This window comes from Schistocerca americana, chromosome 11 (assembly GCF_021461395.2).
Source record: "Schistocerca americana isolate TAMUIC-IGC-003095 chromosome 11, iqSchAmer2.1, whole genome shotgun sequence".
Classification (NCBI taxonomy): Eukaryota; Metazoa; Arthropoda; class Insecta; order Orthoptera; family Acrididae; genus Schistocerca; species Schistocerca americana.
In genome coordinates, this window is record NC_060129.1 from 151,314,429 (window position 1) to 151,340,986 (window position 26,558).

Below are 26,558 nucleotides of genomic sequence, written 5' to 3' on the forward strand. Positions count from 1 at the left end.
CCTTCCCTCAATGCCACCATGTTGTCCGCACCTCTCCCTATCTCCTTCACTGCACTGACCATCCCCTTCACCTAGCCCGAGGTGGGGTTGCTATAGGCCACCTCCAGCATATCCCTGTCTGGCCACAACCCCTCCTCAATGACCCGACCGAACACCCTCTCCTCAGCCTATTTTTTCCCTCCCTCACCATCACCTGTGCCACTATCTATATCCGCCCTGCAGCTCCTCTCCCCTTCGATTTCGTTTCCCATGTTGACTGTACCTTCTCCACCTATGTGATCGCCGCTGACCTCCACATCCACAGCCGTGACGCTGCCACCCTTCGGTGGTGGCATCAGTTCCTTGCCACCAACCATAGTGACCTTGTCCCTCTCCCACAGCACACCCATCCTGAAAATAATGCCACCCCCGATGTTATCGTCACTTCCCCCAACCTCCTTGGTCGCATCGCCATTGACGTCCTCGATCCCGTTGGGAGTGACCATCTCGCTGAACTTCTCACCTTCTCCTCTACCCGTACCACTGCTGCAGCCACCCACCCAGCTGCCCATCCTAAGTCTGTCCATGACTACCGCTGTGCCTACTGGGATGCCTACAGGGAATCCATTGCCTTACAGGTCGAAAGCCACCCCCTCACATTTCACCACCCTGCTGACAATACCCATACCTCTTCCTTCCTTCAGAAGACCATCACTGACGCTGTGGAGGCTCATATGCCTACCAAACTCATCCACCCTCACCGCCCTACGCTTCCTCCACAGGCCTTCCTTCTTCTGCGTGAATCCCGCAGGCTCTACCGCTCCTTCCTCCGTACTCATGTCCGGGATACTCTCACCCACCACTGGCAATAACAGCGACACATCCGGAACATCCTTACAGCGAAGAAACGCTGGAACTGGCGCCAGACATACACATGCCTCAACTCCACCCACCCTGTCAACTCCTCCAGGTACTGGTCAGCCTTCCACTGCCTTACTGATAGCCATCCCACCCCTCATTACCCCATCCTCCATGACGATCGACCCTTTCCTGATAACCTCAGTAAGGCTAACCATTTTGCTTCACACCTATCAGAGGTCTTCTCCATTCCTGACGATCCTCATTTTGATTACTCCCTCTTCCCCACCATCCTTGGCTGTACTGACACCTCTGTCCCCCGCTAGCTGCTAGCTTCCTGTACATGGATCGGTTACCCCCCTCAGACATCAACACTACCACCACCACACAAGACATCACACTCATCCTCTGCTCCAAACACAACACCGCCCCTGGTCATGATGGAGTCACCTACCACCACCTCAAGGAATCCCCCCCATCCTTCCTGTCTGTCCTTGCTACCCTGTACGCAAGATTTACCAGAGCAACCATTCAAACAAGCACTATATGACTTGTTAGTTGCCCACCCATTCTACGAAATAAAGGATTTCATCAATTGTAATATTATCCAACCGATAACTCATTTGCAACAGAAATTATACAGTAATATAAGGATGACTTTGTAGGATTTCACCAATCGTAATATTACACTGTCATAACAAACCTATTGTTCTTTTGCAACATGAATTATATTGTATTATATGTATGACCTTGTCAGTTGTAATATTATACTGTAATAACAAATCTATTGCTCTTTTGAAACAGGAGTTATATTGTGTTATATGTATGACTTTGTAGGATTTCATCAATTGTAATATTATTTGGTAATAACAAACCTATTGCTCCATGCAACATGAATTATTTTGTGTTACATGTATGACTTTGTCTATTGCCATAATGGCCTAAAAACAATAAAATTATTCTATTCTATTGTATTCCTTCATTACTCTGTTCTTACTGCAACTGACTATTAACAATGCACCATTTTCTGACCCAGTGCCGATGTTCTAACCATTTGGGTTTTACTGTCTGTTTGCCACTGAACTATCAAATATTTTAACAGATACAGCACAAGCTGTAGATGTTATTTTACTTTTTTCCGACGTAGTTATATGACCAGTAAACTATTTTTCAGCATCTGGTTGTGAATAACCACTTCAAGATACGAAACGCAGGTTACAAGTAGCACGGGCTTAACTCTCAAACCCCTACCAGCTTAATCACATTTACGACTCACCACTCTTCATATTCCACCTATAAGTTCGGTTAACCTACTGATTAACCAAACTTTTCCAAAAATTAGCATAATAATTCTTACTATTAGGAATGAATTTTGACACGTATCAAAAAATATATATAGAATCAACCATCATATACGTGAAGCGAGTAGGAGATATAAGCACTATAAATATTTCAGATCCACGTTCGTTTATAGCCACTCCATAAACGACCAAAATAGGTGTAGTTGTGATATGAGTCTTACTGCATTTACAGCAACAAAGATCTTAAAAATAGGAAACAAATTACGAACTGCATTTGGTCAACTTGACCGGCGTGACAAAACATTAGTTTCTCGGTGTGGCCAACAGATGGCAGCGTAGCAGCGCCGTCTGAATTGTGTCAGCAGTACGAGAAAGCTTTGTTAAACGTTAACAGCACTAACTGTGGCATAATCATTTGCATACAGAAGTCGTCATGCTCTTCTCTCTTTGCTCTGTCCGTTCATTCATACGATTTAACAGCGACAATTACATCAAAATAGATTTACAAACCAGCATTTGTAGACTAAAGGTAAGGTGACAATATTTCTGACAGCCGAAACTGACACCAATTTTAATACTTGCTTACATATTAAATATACATACGAGCTTTCACACTCTTGGCAGGTCCTCGGACGCGTACACGTTTAGTGAACTTTCGCGCGCCGGAGTCAACGCCTCGTGCTTCTGTGTGTGCCGTCGTTTTGTGCTTAAGTCGTTCAGTGTTATTCATTTTGTGCACCTACGTTCACGTGTGACAATTTTCGTCTCTGTATGTGTCCAAGTGTCTGAACAATTTTATCTTGGACTCTACAACAGTGAACGGCACCGTGTATTTTAAAACGTGATTTTCTCCGTTTTTATGTCCACCATCTTTTTGTCTCTCTAATTGTCTTCATTTGTATGTTGTTTGTGTTTCTCTGAGGCCAAAGAACGGCGTAGTATGCTGGTGCAGGCCTGCCTGACGCCAGTAAACAGGTTTCAAAATAACGACAAAGAAAAAAAAAACTTTCACAGTATTACATCGTACTCAATGACTTATGATGCAGTATATTCATAATATTACGTGGTACAAAATGACTTATGATACATACAAACAAATAATAATAATTTTGTGACATATAATTAGCGTGGATTATACATCAGTGGTTCCTAATTATAGTTAATTTGTGTAACACTGATTTCTGTTGCTAGTTTTTTTATGATGTGTGAGATTTATCACTCACAGGATAAACTTTTGATCACTGTTTGTTAATGTAGCTAGCTACACTATAAAATTCTCCTTGCATCTGTAACTTTTTAGAGTTGTGGAGAACGTTTCCTCCGTTTTGAGGTCTTGTTATTCCCTTGGCATTGCTTGTGTTAACTTGTTACCAGAGTATTTGGGTCCTTTTTCAAAAATCTTAAGTCTATGTGGAATACACTGCAGTTGTTTTCTGTTCCTTGTGTTGTGTGTATGAACAGTCTCATTAGTCTCCAGTTTTGTGAGAGCATGTAAGGCACTCACAATGGTCTTGCATACATGCAGTGATGGAAACGTTGGAATGTTTAGTTCTTTGAAACAACTTTTACACAATTCTTTTTGCTTCTTTTTGAATATAATTCGAATGGCTTGCTTCTGCAATGTGAATATTCTCTTCATCCTTGTGATAGTTGAGTTCCTCCATACTGTGATTCCATATCACACATATGGTTCAAAAAGTCCATGATAGGCAGTGCACAAGAGGTCTTGGTGAGTATACTGAATCAGTTGTTTCATTATAACTATCACTGATCTTAGCTTACTGGAAACAGTATTTATCTGCTGTTTCCAATGTAGCGCACTGTCTATTGTAATGCCCAAAAACTTAACTGAAGCTACTTCTTCCAGTCCTTTTTCATCTAAGAAAACATCCATATGTTCTTCTTTTTGTTTATTTTTGAAGACCATGTACATAGTTTTTTTTTAAGATTAGTAATTAAGTCATTTTCAGAGAGCCATTGTGACGTACTGCTGAATGATATGAATATATTTTGCTCAATTGCCTCCAAATTATTGGTAACATTGAGCACAGTCATATCATCTGCATAAAGTATTTTGATTTCAGTTTCACATGTTTGTATATTATTCACAAATAAATTGAAGAGAGCAGGTCCCATTACAGAACCTTGAGTTACAACATACATAATGCTTCTAACATCTGATCTTTATAAGTTATTAATGGTTACATATTGCCTCCTGTTTCTTAGATATGATGTTATCCAGTGTGCTGCATGTCTACGAATACCAGCATTCTCTAGTTTCTTTACTAGAACTGTGTGTTGAACTGTGTCAAATGCCTTGGATAAATGAAGAAAAACTCCAGACACTACCATCTTGTTGTCCAAGGCCTGTGCAATTGATTCTGTTGATGATTCAGTTGCTGTTTCCATTGATTTCCCTTTCTGTTGTACATGCTGTGCTGGAGTTATTACATTATGGGTATCGAAATAAGCAGTTAGTCTGTTTAGCATGAGAATTTCTAATATTTTGGAGAAGCCTGGTACTAGCCTGTAGTTGCTAGGGTCATCTTGCTTTCCCTTTTTGTATACAGGTACAAGTTTAACTAATTTGAGTTTATCTGTAAATAGTACTTCTTGGAAAGAGTGGTTGGTAATATCCCGTAGTGGCATAATTACTTCTGCTGCCTCCTACTTGATTAGGTAGTTTGACACTTCATCATGTCCAACAGACTTTTTCGCTTTTAGCATTTTCATAACATATGTCAGTTCCTTTTCAGACACTGGTTTCTCGAACATTGAGTGCCATGGCTTATCTGTCATGACAGTTTGGTGAGTTCTTTGGCTATTATATCCATGCTTCAGTTTTTCTATTGCATCTGCATTGTAATTATTGAGGATGTTGGCACTTGTTGTTTTATCTGTGATTATTTTGTTATTTACTGTCATAGTTTCCATTTAATTTGTTTTCTGTGAGTATTTTTTCTTGCCTGTCTCAGAGTTAATGATATTCCAAGCTGCTCTCATTTTATTTGTTGATTTTGAAATAGTCTCATTAATTGATTTTGCTATTTCTTGTATTATCAACTGCCTGTATTTTCTCCCTGTTTCATTTCTCTTAAGGTAGCTCTCTGTTCAATTATTTCTTCGTGATCCACTGCTTTTTTTTGAAAATTTTTTTCTTTTCCTCTTGGTTTTTGTGAATGCTAATTTGAAGTAATGTGTTGTGGTGTCTTTCAAAGCATTGCCCCGCAGGGGGTCCACAACTCTTTTGTGGATACGTGTGTGGCGAGCACGGGGCCCCGAGCCATTGCAGCCTTCTTTCTCTTCCGGGCTGCATTTCCTTTCCCTTCCTCTCCTTTCCCCTCCATGCTCCTTTCCCCTCGCCCTCTCCTCTCCCTCTATTGGTGTCCTTGCTTATGTTGGCCCCCGCTATCCTCCTGGTTCTGTTGGTTTTACACTCCGGCTTTGTTGCGTAATCATCTCCTCCTTTTGGCATTCCTTGGTCCCCCTCCGGGGTTTGACCTCCATTCCAAAATTTCTCTTCCGTAGTGTGAGCCATTTGGGGAAGAGCACCTTACCTAGTGTCTCCGACGTGCGCCCTCCTAGTACATTCCACCTTTTCTTTTACGTCGTTGTCTGATGCTAGGGTGCATAGCCAGCGCGGTAGCCAGCCCGTGTGGTGGGGTCACTATGAACCCTTTTGGTTGAACCCCCTGAACACACAGGGATCACACTTTTGATACCTGAGCTGTGACCTCCTCATGCATGCCTTGGAGTGGTTGCTCGTCATCCTGGAGCATCGGAACTCCCGGCAATGGCCGCCATGCCAGACGGCCCTTGCTGTGGCTGGGTGGCGCCCGTGAGGAGAGCCCCTGATCGGAGTGGGTGGTATCAGGGCGGACGCTATGCAGATGAAACGCCTACGGGTCCAAAACTCTGGCCGTTCTTCTGCGGCCGTCTCTCTGCGTGGTACTGATTCCTCAAGTGCTGCTTCTCTTGCCCCTTCGGCCTTCCCTTCCATGGCTACCCCCTGGGAAGAGGGTCAGGCCCGTCGTCTAGGGGCAAAACCTTTCCCCCGTTATCTAGTTTGCACCAGGACTGATGGAGATACTTTCACCAGTGTCAAACCTTTATTCTTTGTGGAACACATTGAAGACAAGTTCGGCGAAGTGGACTCCCTGAGCAAGATGCGGTCGGGTTCGTTGCTGATAAAAACTGCTTCAGCTGCCCAGTCTGCGGCCCTTTGTGCCTGTACCCATCTTGGCACAATTCCTGTGTCCATTACCCCTCACCAGTCTCTAAATATGGTACAAGGTATGATTTTTCACAGGGACCTCATCCTTCAAACTGATGAGGAACTTCGGGACAATCTCGGACGGCGGGGTGTTCACTTTGTTCGGTGTGTTCAGAAGGATCCTAAAGATAATTGTATTGATACTGGTGCCTTTATCCTGGCCTTTGAAGGGGATACCCTTCCTGAGAAAGTAAAGATTATGGTCTATCGCTGTGATGTGAAGCCGTACATCCCACCTCCTATGCGGTGTTTTAAGTGCTTGCGTTTTGGCCACATGTCTTCTCACTGTTCCCAGGACCCTCTCTGTGGTGACTGTGGATGTCCACTCCATGAGGGGAGTCCCTGTGTTCCCCCTCCTGTATGTGTCAATTGTCATGGTAGTCATTCTCCACGTTCACCAGATTGCCCAGTATATAAGAAAGAAAAAAAGATACAGGAGTATAAGTCCCTTGATCGTTTAAGCTACACAGAGGCCCGTAAGAAATATGCCCGATTGCACCCTGTGTCCATGACATCTAGTTACGCCTTGGTTACATCTTCATTCTTTCCTCCCCCTTCCATACCCCCATCCCAGACCCCTCTCCTCCCCCCTTCCCCTGCGGCTCCAACACCTCCTACGGGCGCTGCTCCCCCTCCCCAGCCGGAGAAGTGTCCCAATTCTTTCGGCATCTGCTGGTCAAGGGCGCCTCTCCCGGGATGCCCCTTTCCGGCACCTTCCAGGTCAAAGGTCTGCTGCCGCGCGGCGACCGCGAGAGCCGTGGTCTATCGGCCCCCAGGTCGCCCTGTCTCTTTCTGTTCCTGATCTTGCTGCAGCTGGCTCCTTTATGCCACACAGCCCTCCTCGATCTCAGCCTGGATAGAAGAAGAAACATAAGTCCCGGGACAAAGAGCCTCTGGTGTCACCGGAGGTCCCTTCCCCGACTTCACAACCGGATTCTGACCTGTCGTTCATGGATGTCGCCCCCTCCTTGTCGGTGACGGGTGGGGACACGGTGGTATGACTGGATTTAGCGTGTTCAGCCCTCATTTAAACCATCGTTCTGTGGTTCTCCAATGGAATTGTAATGGCCACTATCGTCACCTTCCGGAATTGAAATCCCTTCTTTCGTCCTACTCTGCAGCTTGTGTGGTTCTCCAGGAATCTCATTTTACTGATGCTCACTCACCGACCCTCCGTGGGTTCCGTGTTTTCTGTCGAAATCGGGTCGGACCCTTGCGGGTTTCTGGTGGCATTTGTACGTTGGTCCGTACAGACATTGCTAGCACGTGGATTCCTCTCCAAACTACATTGGAAGCGGTTGCTGTTAGGGTCCACTTAGACTCTGCAGTCACAGTTTGCAATCTTTATCTCCCTCCTGACAGGACTCTTACACCTGCTGCCTTAACCACCCTTCTTCAGCAACTTCCTCCTCCGTTCCTCCTCCTTGGGATTTTAATGCTCATCATCCTTTGTGGGGCAGTGCCTTTCCATCTAGACGAGGTCTTCTTATAGACCAATTTATTTCAGACCACGACCTGTGCCTTCTTAATGATGGCTCCCCTGCTCATTTCAGTGCCGGTCATGGTACCTTTTCTGCCATTGATCTTTCTCTTTCTTCTCCCTCTCTCCTCCCTTCATTACACTGGTCGCCACACGACAACCTTTGTGATAGTGACCATTTCCCGTTGATTATCACGCTCCCTTCCCACTCCCCGATGGACAGGTTACCTCGTTGGTCTTTCCACCGCGCCGATTGGCCTCTATACACTGCACAGGTCGAGTTTTCTCCCTCTTTGTCGGGTTGTATTGATGACGTCCTACGTGACATGTCTGATGCGATTGTTCGCGCTGCTAACCTTGCTGTCCCGCGCTCATCTGGACCATTTCGTCGCCGGCAAGTCCCGTGGTGGAGTAGGGCCATTGCCATTGCCATCCGTGATTGCCGTCGAGCTTTGCAGCACTTTAAGAGGCACTCATCCATAGCCAGCCTTAATACCTTTAAGCGCCTTCGCACTAAAGCCCGTTATTTAATCAAACAGAGCAAGCAGATATGTTGGGAACGATTCGTTTCTTCCCTTGGTTCCACTGTCCCTCTGTCACGGGTATGGGCTACACTTCGCTCTCTCCAAGGTTGCCATCGGCAGTCCACCCTCCCAGGCCTTCACCTCCCAGATGGCATTTGTACGGACCCATTAGTTCTCGCAGAACATCTTGCGACCCATTTTGCAGTGGCATCAGCGTCAGCCTCCTATCCAGCTGCTTTCCTTCATCAAAAACAGCAGGCCGAAGCTCTCACCTTATGTTTCACCACTTGTGAGTCAGAATCTTACAACGAACCTTTTACTGAATGGGAATTTATTTCTGCTCTATCTTCTTCTCATGATACGGCCCCTGGCCCAGATTCCATTCATAACCAACTGCTTCAACATCTCAGTGCTCCACAACGGCAACATCTTCTTCGGGTGTTTAACCGTATCTGGCTCCAGGGTGACTTCCTTTCTCAGTGGAGGGATAGCATTGTGGTTCCTGTCCTTAAGCCTGGTAAGAACCCCCTATCTGTTGACAGCTATCGGCCAATTAGTTTGACCAATGTTGTTTGTAAGTTACTTGAACGGCTGGTAGCCCGTCGGCTCACTTGGGTCCTCGAATCTCGGGATCTATTGTCCCCTTACCAGTGTGGCTTTCGAGAGGGACGATCTCCAATCGATCATTTACTTCGCTTGGAATCCGCAGTTCGGCAGGCTTTTTCCCAGTGCTGCCATTTGGTTGCAGTGTTTTTTGACCTTCGCAAGGCCTATGACACGGCCTGGCGCCATCACATCTTACTAACCCTTCATCAGTGGGTCTTTGGGGCCCACTCCCGATTTTTATCCGCCAGTTCCTGATCCATCGGTCATTCAGAGTTCGAGTTGGTACTGCTTTTAGTTCTCCACGGACCCAGGACACGGGCATCCCACAGGGTTCTGTCTTGAGTGTCCTTCTTTTCCTCATTGCTATCGATGGACTTGTGGCCTCTGTCGGTCCCTTGGTCGCCCCTGCCCTGTATGTGGATGATTTCTGCATTTGGGTTAGTTCCTCCTCGATGCTATCTGCAGAACGGCAGCTCCAGGTGGCTATACGGCGTGCCTCTGCATGGACCCTCTCACACGGGTTTCAATTCTCTCCTTTAAAATCGCGGGTGGTCGACTTCTGTTGCCGTACTACGGTCCACCCTGATCCAGAGCTCTATCTCACTGCACAACGATTGCCTGTGGTTCCACAGTTTCGTTTCCTGGGTCTTCTTTTCGACAACAAACTCACTTGGCTGCCCCATATCAGACTTCTCAAGGTCGGATGTTTCCGTAAACTCAATGTCCTTCGCTTCCTTGCCCACTCCTCTTGGGGTGCAGACCATTCCCTCCTCCTCCGTCTTTATCGTGCTCTAGTTCTGTCTCGTTTGGACTATGGTTGTCAAGTTTATGGTTCAGCTGCTCCTTGTACACTGCACGTGCTGGATCCAGTCCACCATCGTGGTATCCGTTTGGCCACCGGTGCCTTCCCTACTAGCCCTGTTGATAGTCTCCTGGTTGAAGCTGGGATCCCCCCCCCTTTCTGTTTGGCAGTCTCAGCTTCTGGTGTCTTATGCCCTCACTATCCGTTCTTCTCCCACTCATCCTTCCTATTCTATCCTGTTCCCAGACCATGGACGTCGCCCACCCGACTCCCGCCCTGCGTCTCTTTACCGTGATTTTCGGCTTCCTTCTTTGTCCTGTCTTCCTCGCTCCCTCACCTCCACCCCTCCTTGGTTAGTTCCTCGGCCTCGAATTCGGATGGATCTCCGCCGCGGTCCGAAAGATTCCATCCCCCCGGTGGTGTTCCGTACCTTTTTCCACCAAATTTTATGGGAGTTTCGGGATGCTGTTGTTTTTTACACTGATGGCTCTAAATCTGCTCATCATGTTGGGTATGCCTTCACGTCCTCTGTTGGAACGGAAAATCATCTGCTGCCACCTACATGTGGAGTGTTTACTGCGGAATTGATGGCAATTTCCCGGGCCCTTACCTTTATTAAACAATCCCAACACAACCGCGTTTTGTTATGTACGGACTCGATGAGTGGCCTTCTTGCTATTGACCGGTGTTTTTCGCGCCATCCCTTGGTCTGCCATCCATGACCATCTCGCTGATCTTCACCGTGCCGCTTGTTCCATTGAATACCTATGGGTCCCGGGCCATATGGGTATCCCGGGTAATGAGCTCGCTGATCCTTTGGTTGGGGGAGCAGTTTCTTACCCCCCATTTTCTGTAACCCCTCCTGCAGCAGATTTACGGCTTCACATCAAATCCCACTTCGCACAGTCATGGGCCAATTCTTGGGAGGCTACTCCACTGTCTAATAAACTTCGTGCAATTAAGGTAACACCAGGCCCATGGCGTTCTTCCTTTCGCCTCTCCCGCAAGGACTCGACCACACTGTGTCGTCTCCGCATTGGCCATACCAGGCTGACCCATGGTTTTCTTTTGCGTGATGAGCCACCCCCGCTATGTGGTTGTGGAGCCTTCCAGTCAGTGGCCCACATTTTGGTTGAATGCCCCCTTCTTTTGGCTCTGCGTGCTAAGTACAGACTCCCCCACACTTTACCTTTGATGTTGGCTGACGATTCCCAGATGGTCTCTCTGGTTCTCGGTTTCCTCCGGGAGAGTGGTTTTTATTCTCAGTTTTAAAGTTTTTAATCTCTCTCTGGTGTTGGGGCAGGGCGGTGAGTGTTTGGGTGTCTCCCACTGTAGGCAGTGTTCAGAGATTCCCGATTCGCCTCCCTGACTGGAATCCTCTTTTTTCCCCTTTTACTCTGTTTTTACCCCTTCTTTTTAAGTCTTGGTTAGTCTTTCTAATCCCATACGTACTTTCTGCATTATAGCAGTTGTACCTTTTAAGTCACAGGTGGTCTTGCCTATGCTGCTTCAGCATGGTGTTGGGTTCGTTCTCTTGCCGACTTCCCTCATTTGTTTTTACTAATGACAACGTGACTGCCCCTTTACGTTTTTCCCTTTTTCCGTTTTATTGTTCTGATTTTTCTGAGATGTCCCGTTAGCAGAATGGAGTCTATTTGAAACAAGGGACTGATGACCTAGCTGTTTGGTCCCTTTACCCTCAAACAACCAACCAACCAACTTGAAAGCATTGTATTTTTCATCTGTTCCCTGGGCTCAAAACGTGTCCATCCACTGTTCTTTTCTTAACATCATTTTGAAGATGTTGATATTTTGTTGGCTGATAAGCCTAACATCTCTTTCTACACTTTTATCTTCCTTTTGTGAGTTCAGATTTCCATATACTTCACAAAGCTGACCAAAATGATCAGAAATTCCTGTTTGCAGAACCTTTGTTGTATATGCATTGCTGTCTATATTAGTGATAATATTGTCAATAATTTACTCAGTTTCCAAAGTCACTCTTGTTAGTTCCACAACTCTTGCCTTCATGTTGTATTGTAATAGCAGCTCCTCAAAGTTTTGCTTTCTCTATGTCACTGTTCCCATATCAATGTTAAAATCACCCCATATTACACAACCTTTCATTTTTTTTTTTTTTTTTTTTTTTTTTTTTTTTTTTTTTTTTAAATAGAGTTGACATTTTTTTGAGGATCGGTACACACAACATACTCTTGACTCATTGTAACCCATACCTGCAATTTCAAAACCTTTTTCTTTGCATTTTAAACTAAAGCGCTGGCACGTCGATAGACACACAAACAAACACAAACATACACACAAAATTATAGCTTTCGCAACCAACGGTTGCTTCATGAGGAAAGAGGGAAGGAGAGGGAAAGACGAAAGGATGTGGGTTTTAAGGGAGAGGGTAAGGAGTCATTCCAATCCCGGGAGCGGAAAGACTTATCTTAGGGGGAAAAAAGGATGGGTATACACTCGCGCGCACACACACACACACACACACATCCATCCACACATATACAGACACAAGCAGACATATTCAGAGGCAAAGAGTTTTGCATGTTTCTTTATGTATGTTGTTTTGGTTCCATTTATAATGAGATTGCTGTAAAACTGGTAACAACAAATGAAGTGTCATCTGCATACATGTCGACACTATCAGATACTGATTTGGTCATATCATTGACATACAAAATGAAAAGTAGTGGACCAAGAACAGATCCTTGGGGAACTAAGTATTTAACAATTTCATAATTTCAAAAGACACTTGTAATATTATTTTTACTTTTTGCTTTATTTCTACACACTGCATTCTATTTTCCAAAAACAATTTAATGATGTCTACTGCTTTCTCCCTTATGCCATAATGATGAAGCTTTTCTAATAGGATGTCATGGCATACACAATCAAATGCTTTAGATAGGTCCAGGAACATACCATAGACTTTCTTCTGTTCATCAAGTGCCTTAGTTACCAGTGCTACGAATTCAGCTATTGCTGTTTTGGTAGATTTGCCCTTTCTAAATCATGTTCATCATTCAGAATATTGCAAGTTTGTGTAAAATTTAATAATTTTTCATTGTGGTTTCCATTATTTTATAGAGTACAGATGTAATAGTTATTGGTCTGTAGTTTCCTGGGTCTTTTTTGCAGCTTCGTTGATGTATAGGGATTATTTTACTCTTTTTCAGGCACATTGTAAATATTCCTTTTTATATACATAAGTTTATCAGACTGGCCAATGGGTTTACTACCCATTGTAAATAGCATTTAATTAGTTTAGTGGATATACCATCAAGTCTCTGTGGTTTTTTTGTTTTGTTTTTGGAGTATGTATTAGTTTTACAATTTCTGATTCATTAGTTGGGGTCAGAAATAAGCATTTTGTTTCAAATGGAATTTTTATTGTGTTTATTTTGGAAATATTAATTTGAGTTATTAATTTATCCACAACTTCAATATAGTGTTTCTTTAAAATATTGCTGATGTTTTGTGCATCCCTCAGTTCCCTCCCTTTTACCTCAAGTGTTATGTTATCAGTGTTTTCCACACCTACACCTTTCCTCTTTTCTTTTATGAGAGACCACATGTTCTTAGTGATATCTGTTGACGTTGCTATCTTCTTTTCATAATATGTTGATTTAGTCTCTTTTCTCTTAGTTTTCTTCTTTTCCCTGTATGTAACCCTATTTTCTTGGGTGGCCTTAACGATTTTCACCTCTTCCATCTCTCTTTTTACCTCTACTGTGACCTAATTTTTATTCTTCATCTTATTTATTTCTCTATGTACTAATGGGCATGCAACATATACGTAATGGCCTAATGTTTTGCAGAATGATTCACCGACGGTACACGGTAAAAAAAAACGTAACCTCAGATGCGGCACTATGACAAAAGAAACATGACTGACAGACGAAATGTGAAATAATCACACAAACTTCATCACTATGTTCCAGGCATTTGAGTTTGGAAGAACAGTTTGTCCGCAGCTCGTGGTCGTGCAGTAGCGCTCTCGCTTCCCACGCCCGGGTTCGATTCCTGGCGGGGTCAGGGATTTTCTCTGCCTCGTGATGACTGGGTGTTGTGTGATGTCCTTAGGTTAGTTAGGTTTAAGTAGTTCTAAGTTCTAGGGGACTGATGACCATAGATGTTAAGTCCCATAATGCTCAGAGTCATTTGAACCATTTGGAAGAACAGTTTGCGTTTCAAACCTGTGCATAATCGGAGGACGCATGCCTTGAAATGAGAACAGAGTAAGGTGGCACAGTGGTGAGCACACTTGACTCACATTCGAGAGGACGACGGTTCAATCCCGCGTCCGGCCATCCTGATTTAGGTTTTCTGTAATTCCCTAAATTGCTTCAGGCAAATGTCGGGATGGTTCCTTTAAAAGTGAAAGTGCCCGACTGACTTGTTCCCTAATCCTATGAGACTGAAGCCCTCGCTGTTTGGTCTGTTCCCCCTAAAACAACCCAACAACCCTTTAAATGAGCAAGAGTTTTGAGAGGGAAAGGAAATGCACCCAAACCTGTGCAAACACCTATTGTCGTGTCAGTAGGTGGGTATCGCTCGCAGAGATCAGATATCTGGGTCGGTCATCGCCGTGCTGCATTTGTCTCATCGAGCAGTTCTCGACCTAAGTCTATACTGTGCTATTCATATTTTTTAAAATGCCATTTTATGTGTAGCTCTTGGTCCATTCCTATATCTACATCTATACTCTGCAAACCACAGTGAGATGCACGGCAGAGTTTATGCCTAATTCTGCCAGGTCTTAGGTTTTCTTCCCATTCTATTTACATATCGAGCATGGGAGGAATGACTGTTTGAATGCCTCTGTTTGTGCTGCAATTATTCTAATCTTATCCTCACAATCCCTATGTGAACACTATGTAGGGGGTTGTAGTATATTTCTAGAATCACCATTTTGTTAATAGACTTTCTTGAGATAGTTTATGTCTATCTTCATGAGTCTTTCAGTTCACTTCCTTCATTATCTCTGTGACACTCTCCCATGGATTAAACAAACCTGTAACCTTTAGTGTTGCCCTTCTCTGCACATTCATTATGTGCTGTTAGTCTATTTGGTACAAGCCACAGAGACTTGACCAATATTCTACAACCGGTCACATGAGTGATTTGTAAGCATTCTACTTTGTTGACTGATTGCACTTCCCCAGCATTCTACCACCTGCTTTATCCATGACTGAGTCTATGTGATCATTCAATTTCACATCCCTACAAAGTGTTTCACTCAGGTTTTTGTATGAAGTGGCCGATTCCAGCAGTGACTCATCAGTATTATAATCATAGAATACTGTAATTCAGAGAATAAGCAGTAGTCAAAATTTGAAACTACAGTGCCGTCATTATTGCCTAGTCCGCTACTCCATTACTAGAAAAGCAAGACTCACATGCCATGATAAATTAAAAAATAAGACAGTCCAAGAATAAGGCAAAAACTATTCAGAACATTATTTAACAAAGAAAACTAGTAATCCAGTGAATCTGAGCCCCAGGTAATAGTTCTCACAGAAATGGGGACACTCAAATCATTGGCCACCAATTTCAATCATTAGGGCCCATTTCCTCACAGTGGCTGCACCAAGTAACAAATAATAATGCAATACAGACGTGTTAGATTCACTTGTGCCGAAGCTTCATGCTACACCAGCAGACATTAGTTTCAAAAATACAATACCAAAGGTTATTACATAAGTCGTTAGCTCATTAAAAAGCAGCAGTTCTGCTGACTGTGTTCCAGCAGGATATTAAAATCTTGTGCTGACATGACATAACTACCCTCAAGTTATCTTTGCAATGAATCAGTCTCTTGGGGTATGTTTCCTGGTTTTCTTGTATGTACTTATTGACTCCCATCTAAAAAAACGAGATAAGGATAACCACCTCTAATTACAGATCTGTATCACACCTTCCAATTCTTTCAAAAGTATTTGAGAAAGCAATCACTGATGCTCTTCACTAATCAGAACTCATTAACCACCTTTCAGTTTGTCTTTTGTAAAGGAACCTCAAAACAGAAAGCATACTAAAGCTCACAAATGAAGTATTGAAAGAGCTGAACGAGAAAAATCTTCTACACAATAAAAGCATTTACTCTTCAGATATTTTTCCAGGTCTTCTTCAGTATGTGTTGGATTTGTGCTGCACTTCTAGATTTTATTTATAAATTTCATGCCCATACAGCGTACAGTTTTTCGTATTGTTTGTCTGTGGTTAAGTAATGTGTAGCTTTCTCATACTGATGCAAGAAGCAGTTTCCCTCAGAAAGTTGTGAGTTTATATGTACTTGGAGTGGATACCAGATCTAGTCTTCAAAATGAGTTTGCACTGTTATTTCTTTTTAGCTTCCATTATGACTCAGATGATCTTTTTTGTAGCCTAAAAGCTTTGAGTAGGCTAGTTTTTCAAACCCCAAGAAAATTATACTGTACCTAATGACTGAAACAAAGTGTGCATAGGATACAGCCTTTACCTGTTTGACAGCAGACTATTGCTGTTGAGTCATCTGGTTAGGGGATGACATCAAACTGAACCTTGCATGGCATATTAATATAATGCGAAAATACTGGTAGCCCTAATATGGATCCTTATAGAAGGCCATATTGTGTGTGTTTCCAGCCACAGATGAATTTCTCCTCATTGTTATTAACAGGTACTCATTGCTGTCTCTTTGCCATGTAATATGACACCCAGGTAAGAGATTTTCCTTGAAAACCATAGCTTGTCACCAGAATGAGATTTTCACTCTGCAGCAGAGTGTGCACTGATACGAAACTTCCGGGTAGATTAAAACTGTGTGCCGGACCGAGACTCGAACTCAGGACCTTTGCCTTTCGCGGGCAAGTGCTCTACCATCTGAGCTACCCAAGCACGACTCACGCCCCATCCTCACAGCTTTACTTCTGCCAGTACCTCGTCTCCTACCTTCCAAACTTTACAGAAGCTCTCCTGCGAACCTTGCAGAACTAACACTCCTCTCGGTCTGGCACACAGTTTTAATCTGCCCGGAAGTTTCATAGCTTGTCAGTTTTTGGAGAAGGGACTCACAGTTTGCAGGATTGAAAGCTTTGGTAAGGTCACACAAGATGGCTGATACACAGTACTGGTAGTGTAAAATAATACTGTGGGATGAATTATAATTTTCTATCTGATCACATGTAGGTCCTTTTGGGGAAAAAAGTTGTTTACAATGAGATAGGTCTATAGTTTCGCATTCCATCTCTCCTTCCTATTTTACGAACAGTATGTTTTAATCTGTCTGGAAAATGTTCATCAAAAGACTGTTGATTATGAAGAACATTGGATGTGGAGTACCATGATTGACAATTTTAATTGTGGGGTACCTCATCCCAACCCACTAAGTTAAAAAGTTTAGTGACATTATGATTTTTCGTAACATCAGAGATGGAAATGTGGGAAAATTTAAAGCCTGAGTTATTTCTCTGCCATTATAGGATATTTACTGGCTGGTGAATAGTCACTGGTTTTATTGAGATTTATCAACAGGTCAGTGAGGGATTCGAATACGGCACTGGATTCTTACTTATCATTAGTTTCACTTGCAGCACAATTTTTCAATTTAACCAATATTGGATAACCTTCTGCCTCCATATGCAGTTTCTTCATCTTAATTCCTTTTGCAACCCATGATCTACTTTTATGAAAATCAGTCAATACTGGCACAAAATGGAAGCATTTTACTGCATATAGACCCATACTCTGTAAACCACAGTCAAGTACATGGCAGAGGGTGCTTCCCATTGTACCAGTTATTAGGATTTCTTCCTGTTCGTTCCATATAAGGAGTGCGGGGAGAATTATTGTTTGAATGCCTCTGTGCGTGCAGTAAGTACTGTAATCTTGTCCTCATGATCCCACGTGAGTGACATTGTAGTATATTCCTAGATCATCATTTAAAGCCCGTTCTTGAATCTTTGTTAGTAGGCTTTCTCAGGATAGTTAAAATACTTACATGTTCAAGAGTCTGGCAGTTCAGTTTCTTCAGCATATCCGTGTTGCTCTCACAGGTCAAACAAACTTGTGACCATTCATGCTGCCCTTCTCTGTATATGTCCAATATCCCCTGTCAGTCCCGTCTGGTATGGGTCCCACACAGTTGGGCAATATTCTACATAGATTGGGTTGCACAAGTGGTTTTTACCCTATCTCGTGTGTAGACTGATTGCACTTTCCCAGTATTCTACCACTAAACTGAAAGCTGCCACCTGCTTTTCCCATAATTGAGCCTGTCTGACCATTTCGTTGATCATACCTTTACAAAGAGTACCACCCAGGTATTTGTATGAGTTGACTGATTCCAACTGTGACTCATTGATACTCTAATCACAGGATACTACATTTTTTCATCAGGTGAATTGAAGAGTTTTCCATTTCTGAACATTTGAAACAAGATGCCAATGTTTGTACGACTTCAAAATCTTATCGAGATCTGACTGAATATTTATGCAGCCTGTTTCACACAGGTTTTTTTGTGCCACTCGATTGATGTTTTTGGAGCGATGCTGGTTTGCATCGAGAAAGTTATTATGTTTGAGATACCTAATATCTGTGAGCTGAGAAATGTTCCAAGATTCTACAACAAATCAATGTCAAGGATATTTTATGGTAGTTTTGTGGATCGTTTCTACTATCCTTGTTGTAGACAGCTGTGACATGTGCCTTTTTCCAAGAACTGGGCACACTTTTATTGTTTGCGGGATCTATGATAGATTATAGTTAAAAGCAGAGCTAAGTTAGCTGCAAATTTAGAATTGAATCTGACAGAGAGTCCATCAAACCCTGGAGCTTTTTTCAATTTTAATGATTTCAGCTGTTTATCAAGACAACTGATGCTAATACATTGATTTGATTTGTTTTCATTTTAACAGGTAAGCTAAAATAATTTAGGTCTAACTCACCACTGCCTGCATCAAAAAAAAGTTTATTGTGTGGTATCGCACCCTATCTATCTATCTATCTATCTAGTAAAGCCAACTAGTGCCCTTAAATAGTGCAAGGAGTCCCTATATCAGTTTTTTGTAAGACACAATTTCTTGAGGTGTAGTTGTGATGAAGATTCTGTATCTTTTACTCTCCAGTGCCATGCATCCATAGGTTAGGTGTGATGCAGTTTCATCACCCTCATCACAGATCCTACTTTTATTGTCCTCTTCCATTATACTCATTGTGTGTGTAGGTGTTTTTTTAGTCCCATGGCCAGTCATCAGTCCAGTCATGAGTTTTATCTCTTTCCTGTTCAATCCCAGGATTACCGAGCTTCTAATAAAACATGGCATGGGCATTATTAAATTACCATGTTTTTATTTATGGACCTTGATGCAATATCTTATGTGATGTTTCCTAAGCCAGTTCCATAGTTCTAATTTAATCATAGCCTTGGTGATTGTCAGGGCAGGTTCCAGTCCAGTAAATGGTTATGTTGCCCCCATCCTATCCAGTCTGTCGGCTTGTTCGTTGACACAGATCCCTGAGTGGCCAGGAACCCTCACTAGGTTTACCCTTTTGCTTCCCCCTAGCTCCACCAGAGCCCTGAGGCAATCTGCAACAATCTTAGATCTTATTGCAGGCACTGCTAATGATTTCAGAGCTTCCTAGCTGTCTGAAGAGATGTGGACGCTATGGTCCTTGTAGCACCTACACATATTCTCCTCCGCACATGCCCATATTGCAGTAATTTCAGTATGGAATACAGAGGCCAGTTTTCCTAGAGAGATGATGCCCTCCAGTCTTGGTTGAAGCCCGTACACGCCTGCCCCAATGCCTTGGTCTGTTTTTGACCCATCAGTGAACCAAGTGATGTCACCCGTACGATGTCTAACTGTTTTTTCCCACTGCTCCCTGCTTGCAATTATTATATATTAAGGCTTGTCAAAGCAGATGGGAGTTATTGTATAGTTGTCTGCACCTTAGCAAGCCCCTTAGCTGCAACCCCCTGTTGTGCCTTCTTCCACCACACTACAGCCCTGTAGGAAATCCTAGGTCTGATCGCTGTGGTGTATATCCAGTGCATACCCCTGGGGCTTAGGCCCCAGTTTTTGCCACAAAGCCCTTGCAGTACACACTAGAGTACTTTTTGCCTTGGAGCAGATACTGTTAATGTGAGGGGTCCATGTTAACTTCTCATCTAAGGTTACTCCTGGATATTTCACTATCCCCTTCACAGGTAGAGTTTCATTGAAGAGCTTTAGATTCCAACTTGAGTGTTGAATATGTCTCTTTGTAAATGGCACCTCAACAGTCTTAGGATTAATCTGCAGATCCTGTTTAATGCACTAATTTTTAACAGTGCTCAAACTTTCATGTGCCATATTTCTAACTGTATCAGAAAATTTGCCAAGTATTACTACGACAAAGTTATCTGCATATCCTTGGCAGACGCAGTCTTGAATTTAAATCCATAATGAGTTCGTTCACCACTAGATTCCGCAATAGAAGGGACAAAACTCCTCCTCGTGGGCAGGCTATAGTGTTGTTAATTACCATCTTTTCGTTCATCATGATAGCCTCTACCTTCCTTCCACGAAGCATGGCCCTGGTCCACCCGCATATAGTGGTCCCCAGGTCAGGCACCTCTGCTGCCCTTACCATGGAATTGAAGGTCGTGTTACTGAAGGCCCCTCGATATCCAGGAAGATGCAGAGGGCTAGTTCTTGGAACTGAAGTGCTTTCTCCGCCTTCCAATGAGTTGGTGGAGAGCTGTCTCACATTATTTACCTGGTTGATATGCGCACTGGTTTGAATGGAGTGGGGCCCTACTTAGCCTCCTCTCCCCAACACATACATTAACCAGTTTTTCCACAGTTTTGAGAATGAAGGAGGACAGACTGATTGGTCTCGTATCCTTAGCCTTGGTATGATCAATTCCCCCTGGCTTTGGAATGAAGACCACCTTCACTGCCCTCCAAGCACTGGGAATGATTCCTACTGCCAGGCTAACCCTGAATAGCCTGCATAGGACTCACATGAGCTTGAAAAATTCCATCTGGGTCACGTGACTTGGATGGTTGGAATGTTCCCACCACCCAATTGATTTTATTAAAGTTCACACACACTCCTTGGCAAATTCGCAGTCCTCTCTTCGAGTGCCTGAGAACCATTGTCTCTCCAGGATCACATTGTGGACTGTGTTGTCTGGCAGAGCATATTAAGGAAAGTGAGTTTTGAGGAGCAGTTCCAGCGTCTCATGTGTTGTCTTTGTATATTCCCCATCCTCCTTCCTCAATGTAAATCCTGGATTGGTTGGTACCCTAGTGACAATCTTGTGCAGTCTTGCTTGTGCAGCCATGCTCTACACTTCCTCACAGAATGCCTTCCAAGATGCCTCCTTTGCTTGTCTGATTGCAAGATTGTATTTGACAAGGGCATCATGATATTTAGCCCATTGTCCTTTACTTCTCACAATATTAAACAGTCTAAGTCCCTGTTTTCTTTGCATTTCTAAGTTGTTATTCCACCAAGGCACACTCCTATTTGTGCACTTCTTGGTGATTGTGAAGTTGTCCCGATATGAGGTCACTACGGCAGAGGTAACAGCATCTGCTACTTCCTCCATTTCTACTGGATTCCTTATCGAGGTTTTAATTTCAAATAATTCTAAATCAAGGTCCCTCCTATATGTATCCCAGTCTGCTTTCCTGGGATTCCTTTAGGTCATGGTCTGTCTGATTCCCATTTCATCCTTGAGTTTAATGTATATGTGGTCTGATGTGGATGACTCCAGCACTACATGCCATTGTTTGACATGGCTGTCCATCATCATGGAAGTAAAGGTTTTGTCAATTACTTCTTCCCTTCTGCTATTCCTGAATGTGGGTTCATTGCCGCTATTCAGGACCTCTAAGTTGTTAGCTGAAAGGAGTTCAAGAAGGTACTCACCTCTACATCTGGTGTCCTTGCTGCCCCACACTAGGTTGTGGGCACTGGTGTCACATCCCACCAGCAGTTGGTCACCTTGCTGATGGAAAAGTCTCTACCAGTCTCCTCACCTCCAAGAGAGGAGGAGAGCTGTCTTCATAAGGGAGGTATGCTGATACCAAAACAGTTTCCCTTGTGATGCCTTCCACATACTGAAGCATTTTAATGGTCACTAAATCCCTAGAGCACAAATCCACCACTGGCATGAAAGAAATTCCATTTCTTACATAGATGCTTGTTCTGGAGTTTCTTAGATTTCTAGCATAGATCAGCTTACCTCCAGTGCCACTGAGGCCCGATACACCACCTTTATATAAATACGGTTCTTGTATCAGGGCCACGTCCACTTCCTGCCTTCTCAGGCAGCGACTCAGGGCTGCAGAGGCCCCTTTTACTGTGCTGCAGATTAAACTGACAGTGACCTGTGAGAACACTAAAAACAATTTCAGGTCCTGCTCTCGCATCTCCTTCAGGGACTTCTCTCCGACCTCCTCTACCAGGGTTCATCCTTCCAGTGCAGCCTTCTGGTTGACCAATCTTCAGTCAGTACTTTTGGGTTCTGGGCCCCTGTTTTCCCAAACTATGTCTTAGGAGAGACTTCCTTAAGGATCTTTGGTTCCCATATTGGTATCTTTGCAGTCTTAAGAAGCTCCACTGCCATCTTAACCAGCAACTTTGCATCTTTCCATTGGGATATCATGAGCACCTTTTCCTTAAGCCATTCCACCGTATGTACCCCCTCACAGACAAAGATGAGGGCACCACGATCTAGATAGACCCTCTGGAAGTTGGGTCTTGGGCCAGCCCCCCCCCCCCCCCTCCTGCCCCTCCACAATCTTTTCAAAGAGGGCCATCTGTACAAGTTCTTCCTGCTATGAGGTGATGGCCTTCCTGGATAACTGCTACCCTAATAAGCGATAGTGCAGTGCTATAGGTCTGTTTCCCTATTTCTTGCCTCAGTTTTTTCTGAACTCTCTTATCCAGGGAGGAGGGAGTCTCTGATTCCTCCTTATCTGCTGGCTACCTGTCTTTGACCTAGTGGGGGTCTGCTTATCACCTTCAACCTGAGACAATTTTTTTCCTGTAGGTCTTAGGTACAAGTCCCTTTAATTCCCTCCACTTGTCTTTAGGAAGCCATTCTTTCCCTTCCTTTTTCCACTGTTCCCTGAGTAGTTTCCTCCTCTGAGCCCCAGACAAGCCTTTGAGCTGATCTAGCTCCTCGGTTACAGTTCCCACTTCTGGCTCAGGTCTAGACGGTGATTCAGTAATGGGAATGCCTCCCATCAGTACTGACCCCGATGTCTGGATATCTGAGGTCTCATTTTGCCCCTCAATTTGATTTTCTATATTTTCTTTAATCATGTCCGTATTGGTTCCCCGAGATTTGGGAATCTACAAGGTCCACAACACATATATACGCGGTGTAAGGCTACTTACTCAGGGAGGTTGCCCGGTATCCCTGAGGCTACTTTTGCGACACATCTTCTCATGTGCCAGGCACCCCTCGGCACGGATCGCATCACACCTTGGGTTGGGTCAGGGAGTTGGGTAGGACTAGGAGTGGATGGGGCAGATGGGATGTTGTGGGGTACTCTTAGTCTGATCCATCGGCTGAGGGCTTTCCAGCAGCAGTAGGTCCTCAACCTTCGGCATAGCCCTCAGCTTCACGCAGATACGCAAGCCTCTCCATCCACACGGACAGTGCTTCGTCATGGCGGTGTCCCCCAGAGAGGATGCTAATACATACCTCATTTCAACAGTATGAGTATTAAACTGGTGCAATTCTCCTGGGTTTTCCTTTGTAAAGGAACATTTGAAAACAGAGTTAAGCATTTTAGTTTTTGCTTTGTTACCCTCAGTTTTGCTTTCTGTCTCTTTTGCTAGTTTCTGTACCCTAAGTGTGGTGACACTAACATTCTTTACGTATAACCAGAATAAATATTGTTTGACAATGTTCTGCTGTAGCACTTACTTAAGGCTTCACACGTTGCTCTCTTGGAGGCCAAATGTGTTTAATTTGGCACCTGTTTATTTATGATCATTTGCTTTGTTGTACACCTATTATGCAGCAATCTCTGTTTCTTTAGAAGTTTCTCTACTGTACCTGTATACCATGGGTCCCTCCCATTAGGAATAGTTCTACTGGGTACATATTTATCCAGTACTTGGTCAAATATACTTTTATGATTGAATATTCTCATTTATTCGGTTAAGAAGTTATTGTAATTGTTACCTGTAGAAATATGTTTCCTGATCAACCACATGGGGATCTTAGTTTTGTAATTACCTCAACATTTTCTAGGCTTAAGTTCCTACATATTTTTTTCTGTGCAGTCTGAATTTAGTTTTGATAGTGATACAAATTGCTCTGCATGGTCTGATACTCCTACATGTAGAACTTCATTCCTTTCACATTGCAATTATAACTGCTTACAACATTATCAGTAAATGTTGAAGCATTTACTGTAACATGTGTGTTGTTGTAGTTGTTGTTGTTGTTGTTGTTGTTGTCGTCGTCGTCTTCAGTCCTGAGATTTGTTTGATGCAGCTCTCCATGCTACTCTATCCTGTGCAAGCTTCTTTATCTCCTAGTACCTACTGCAACCTACATCCTTCTGAATCTGCTTGGTGTATTCATCTCTTGGTCTCGCTCTATGATTTTTACCCTCCACGCTGCCCTCCAATACTAAATTGGTAATCCCCTGATGCCTCAGAACATGTCCTACCAACCAGTCCCTTCTTCTAATCAAGTTTTGCCACAAACTTCTCTTCTCCCCAATCCTATTCAACACCTCCTAATTAGTTATGTGATCTACCAATCTAATCTTCTGCATTCTTCTGTAGCACCATATTTCGAAAGCTTCTATTCTCTTCTTGTCTAAACTATTTATCGTCCATGTTTCACTTCCATACATGGCTACACTCCATACAAATACTTTCAGAAACAACTTCCTGACACTTAAATCTATACTCGATGTTCACAAATTTCTCTTCTTCAGAAATGCTTTCCTTGCCATTGCCAGTCTACATTTTATATACTTTCTAATTCGACCATCATCAGTTATTCAGCTCCCCAAATAGCAAAACTCCTTTACTACTTTAAGTGTCTCATTTCTTAATTTAATTCCCTCAGCATCACCGACTTAATTTGACCACATTCCACTATCCTCATTTTGCTTTTGTTGATGTTCACCTTGTATCCTCCTTTCAAGACACTGTCAATTCCATTCAACTGCTCTTCCAAGTCCTTTGCTGTCTCTGACAGAATTACAATGTCATCGGCGAACCTCAAAGTTTTTATTTCTTCTCCATGGATTTTAATACCTACTCAGAAATTTTTTTTTTGTTTCCTTTATTGCTTGCTCAATATACAGATTGAATAACATCGGGGATAGGCTACAACCCTGTCTCACTCCCTTCCCAACCACTGCTTCCCTTTCATGCCCCTCGACTCTTATAACTGCCATTTGGTTTCTGTACAAATTGTAAATAGCCTTTCACTCCCTATATTCTACCCCTGCCACCTTCAGAATTTGAAAGAGAGTATTCCTGTCAACATTGTCAAAAGCATTCTCTAAGTCTACAAGTGCTAGAAACGTAGGTTTGCCTTTTCTTAATCTTTCTTCTAAGATAAATCGTAAGGTTAGTATTGCCTCACGTGTTCCAATATTTCTACGGAATCCAAACTGATCTTCCCTGAGGTCAGTTTCTACCAGTTTTTCCATTTGTCTGTAAAGAGTTCGCATTAGTATTTTGTAGCCGTGACTTATTAAAACTGATAGTTCGGTAATTTTCACATCTGTCAACACCTGCTTTCTTTGGGATTGGAATTATTATATTCTTCTTGAAGTCTGAAGGTATTTCGCCTGTCTCATACATCTTGCTCACCAGATGGTAGAGTTTTGTCAGGACAGGCTCTCCCAAGGCCGTCAGTAGTTCTAATGGAACGTTGTCTACTCCGGGGCCTTGTTTCGACTCAGGTCTTTCAGTGCTCTGTCTAACTCTTCATGCAGTATCATATCTCCCATTTCATCTTCATCTACACTCTCTTCCATTTCCATAATATTGCCCTCAAGTACATCGCCCTTGTATAGACCCTCTATATACTCCTTCCACCTTTCTGATTTCCCACTTGTGTACTGGTGAAAATTCAGATTTAGCCCATTAGTGTCTATCTGCTTTTCAATGTGAAATAAATTAATGTGAAATAAATTTGCCATCAGTACTTGCATCTGTGTTGAAGTCAGCAAATGTAACTATTTGTCATACATTTTTCCAGTTTCTATTTTATATAACAATGTTTCATATTTCTCTTAGATTACCAAGCTTGTGTGGTACCCAGGGATGTGATGTATTCTGACAATTAATATATTATATGTTTGTAACTTCCGTGCAACCACTTTCAATGTAATTCCTCCACTTAGATGGCCAAAACACTCTCTGATTTCATAGTCTACCGAGGACTGACCTAGTACGCAAGAGCTTCCATACCCAGCAGCTCTATATAAACTGGTAGCCAGTTCATAGCCTGTAAGTTTATTGAGGAAGTGGATATTTTTAATTTTAAGCTACTGTTCATTTAGAAATATTACCTTTACTGATAGTTTCATAGTTTCTAAATGAATTTGCATATCATAAAGCTTGCTACCCATTACTTCAGACCTACCTTAAATGTTCAAATACATAATAAAATTACCACTCCATACACTATCAGGTAAAGCATTTTTAAAATTACTAGGAGTTCCATTTATCTAATGACCGCACAAACATGGCT

The 26,558-nt window shown here is 43.0% G+C and overlaps 1 protein-coding gene across 3 annotated transcripts in view; it reads left to right on the forward strand.

Moving 5' to 3' along the window:
* The first annotated feature begins 2,471 nt into the window (after positions 1-2,471).
* LOC124553817 overlaps positions 2,472-26,558 on the forward strand; it is a 51,859-nt gene continuing 27,772 nt past the window's right edge. For 2 of the 3 annotated variants that reach the window (XR_006968140.1, XM_047127800.1), the window contains exon 1: positions 2,472-2,667. Coding sequence is in view for 1 of the 3 variants with exons in the window: in XM_047127800.1 (XP_046983756.1) it covers positions 2,572-2,667 (96 nt within the window). In the remaining 2 variants the exon portion in view is untranslated. Of the gene's footprint in view, positions 2,668-2,839; positions 3,205-26,558 lie in introns of those variants that run through there. The other variant, XR_006968141.1, reaches the window with a different exon arrangement.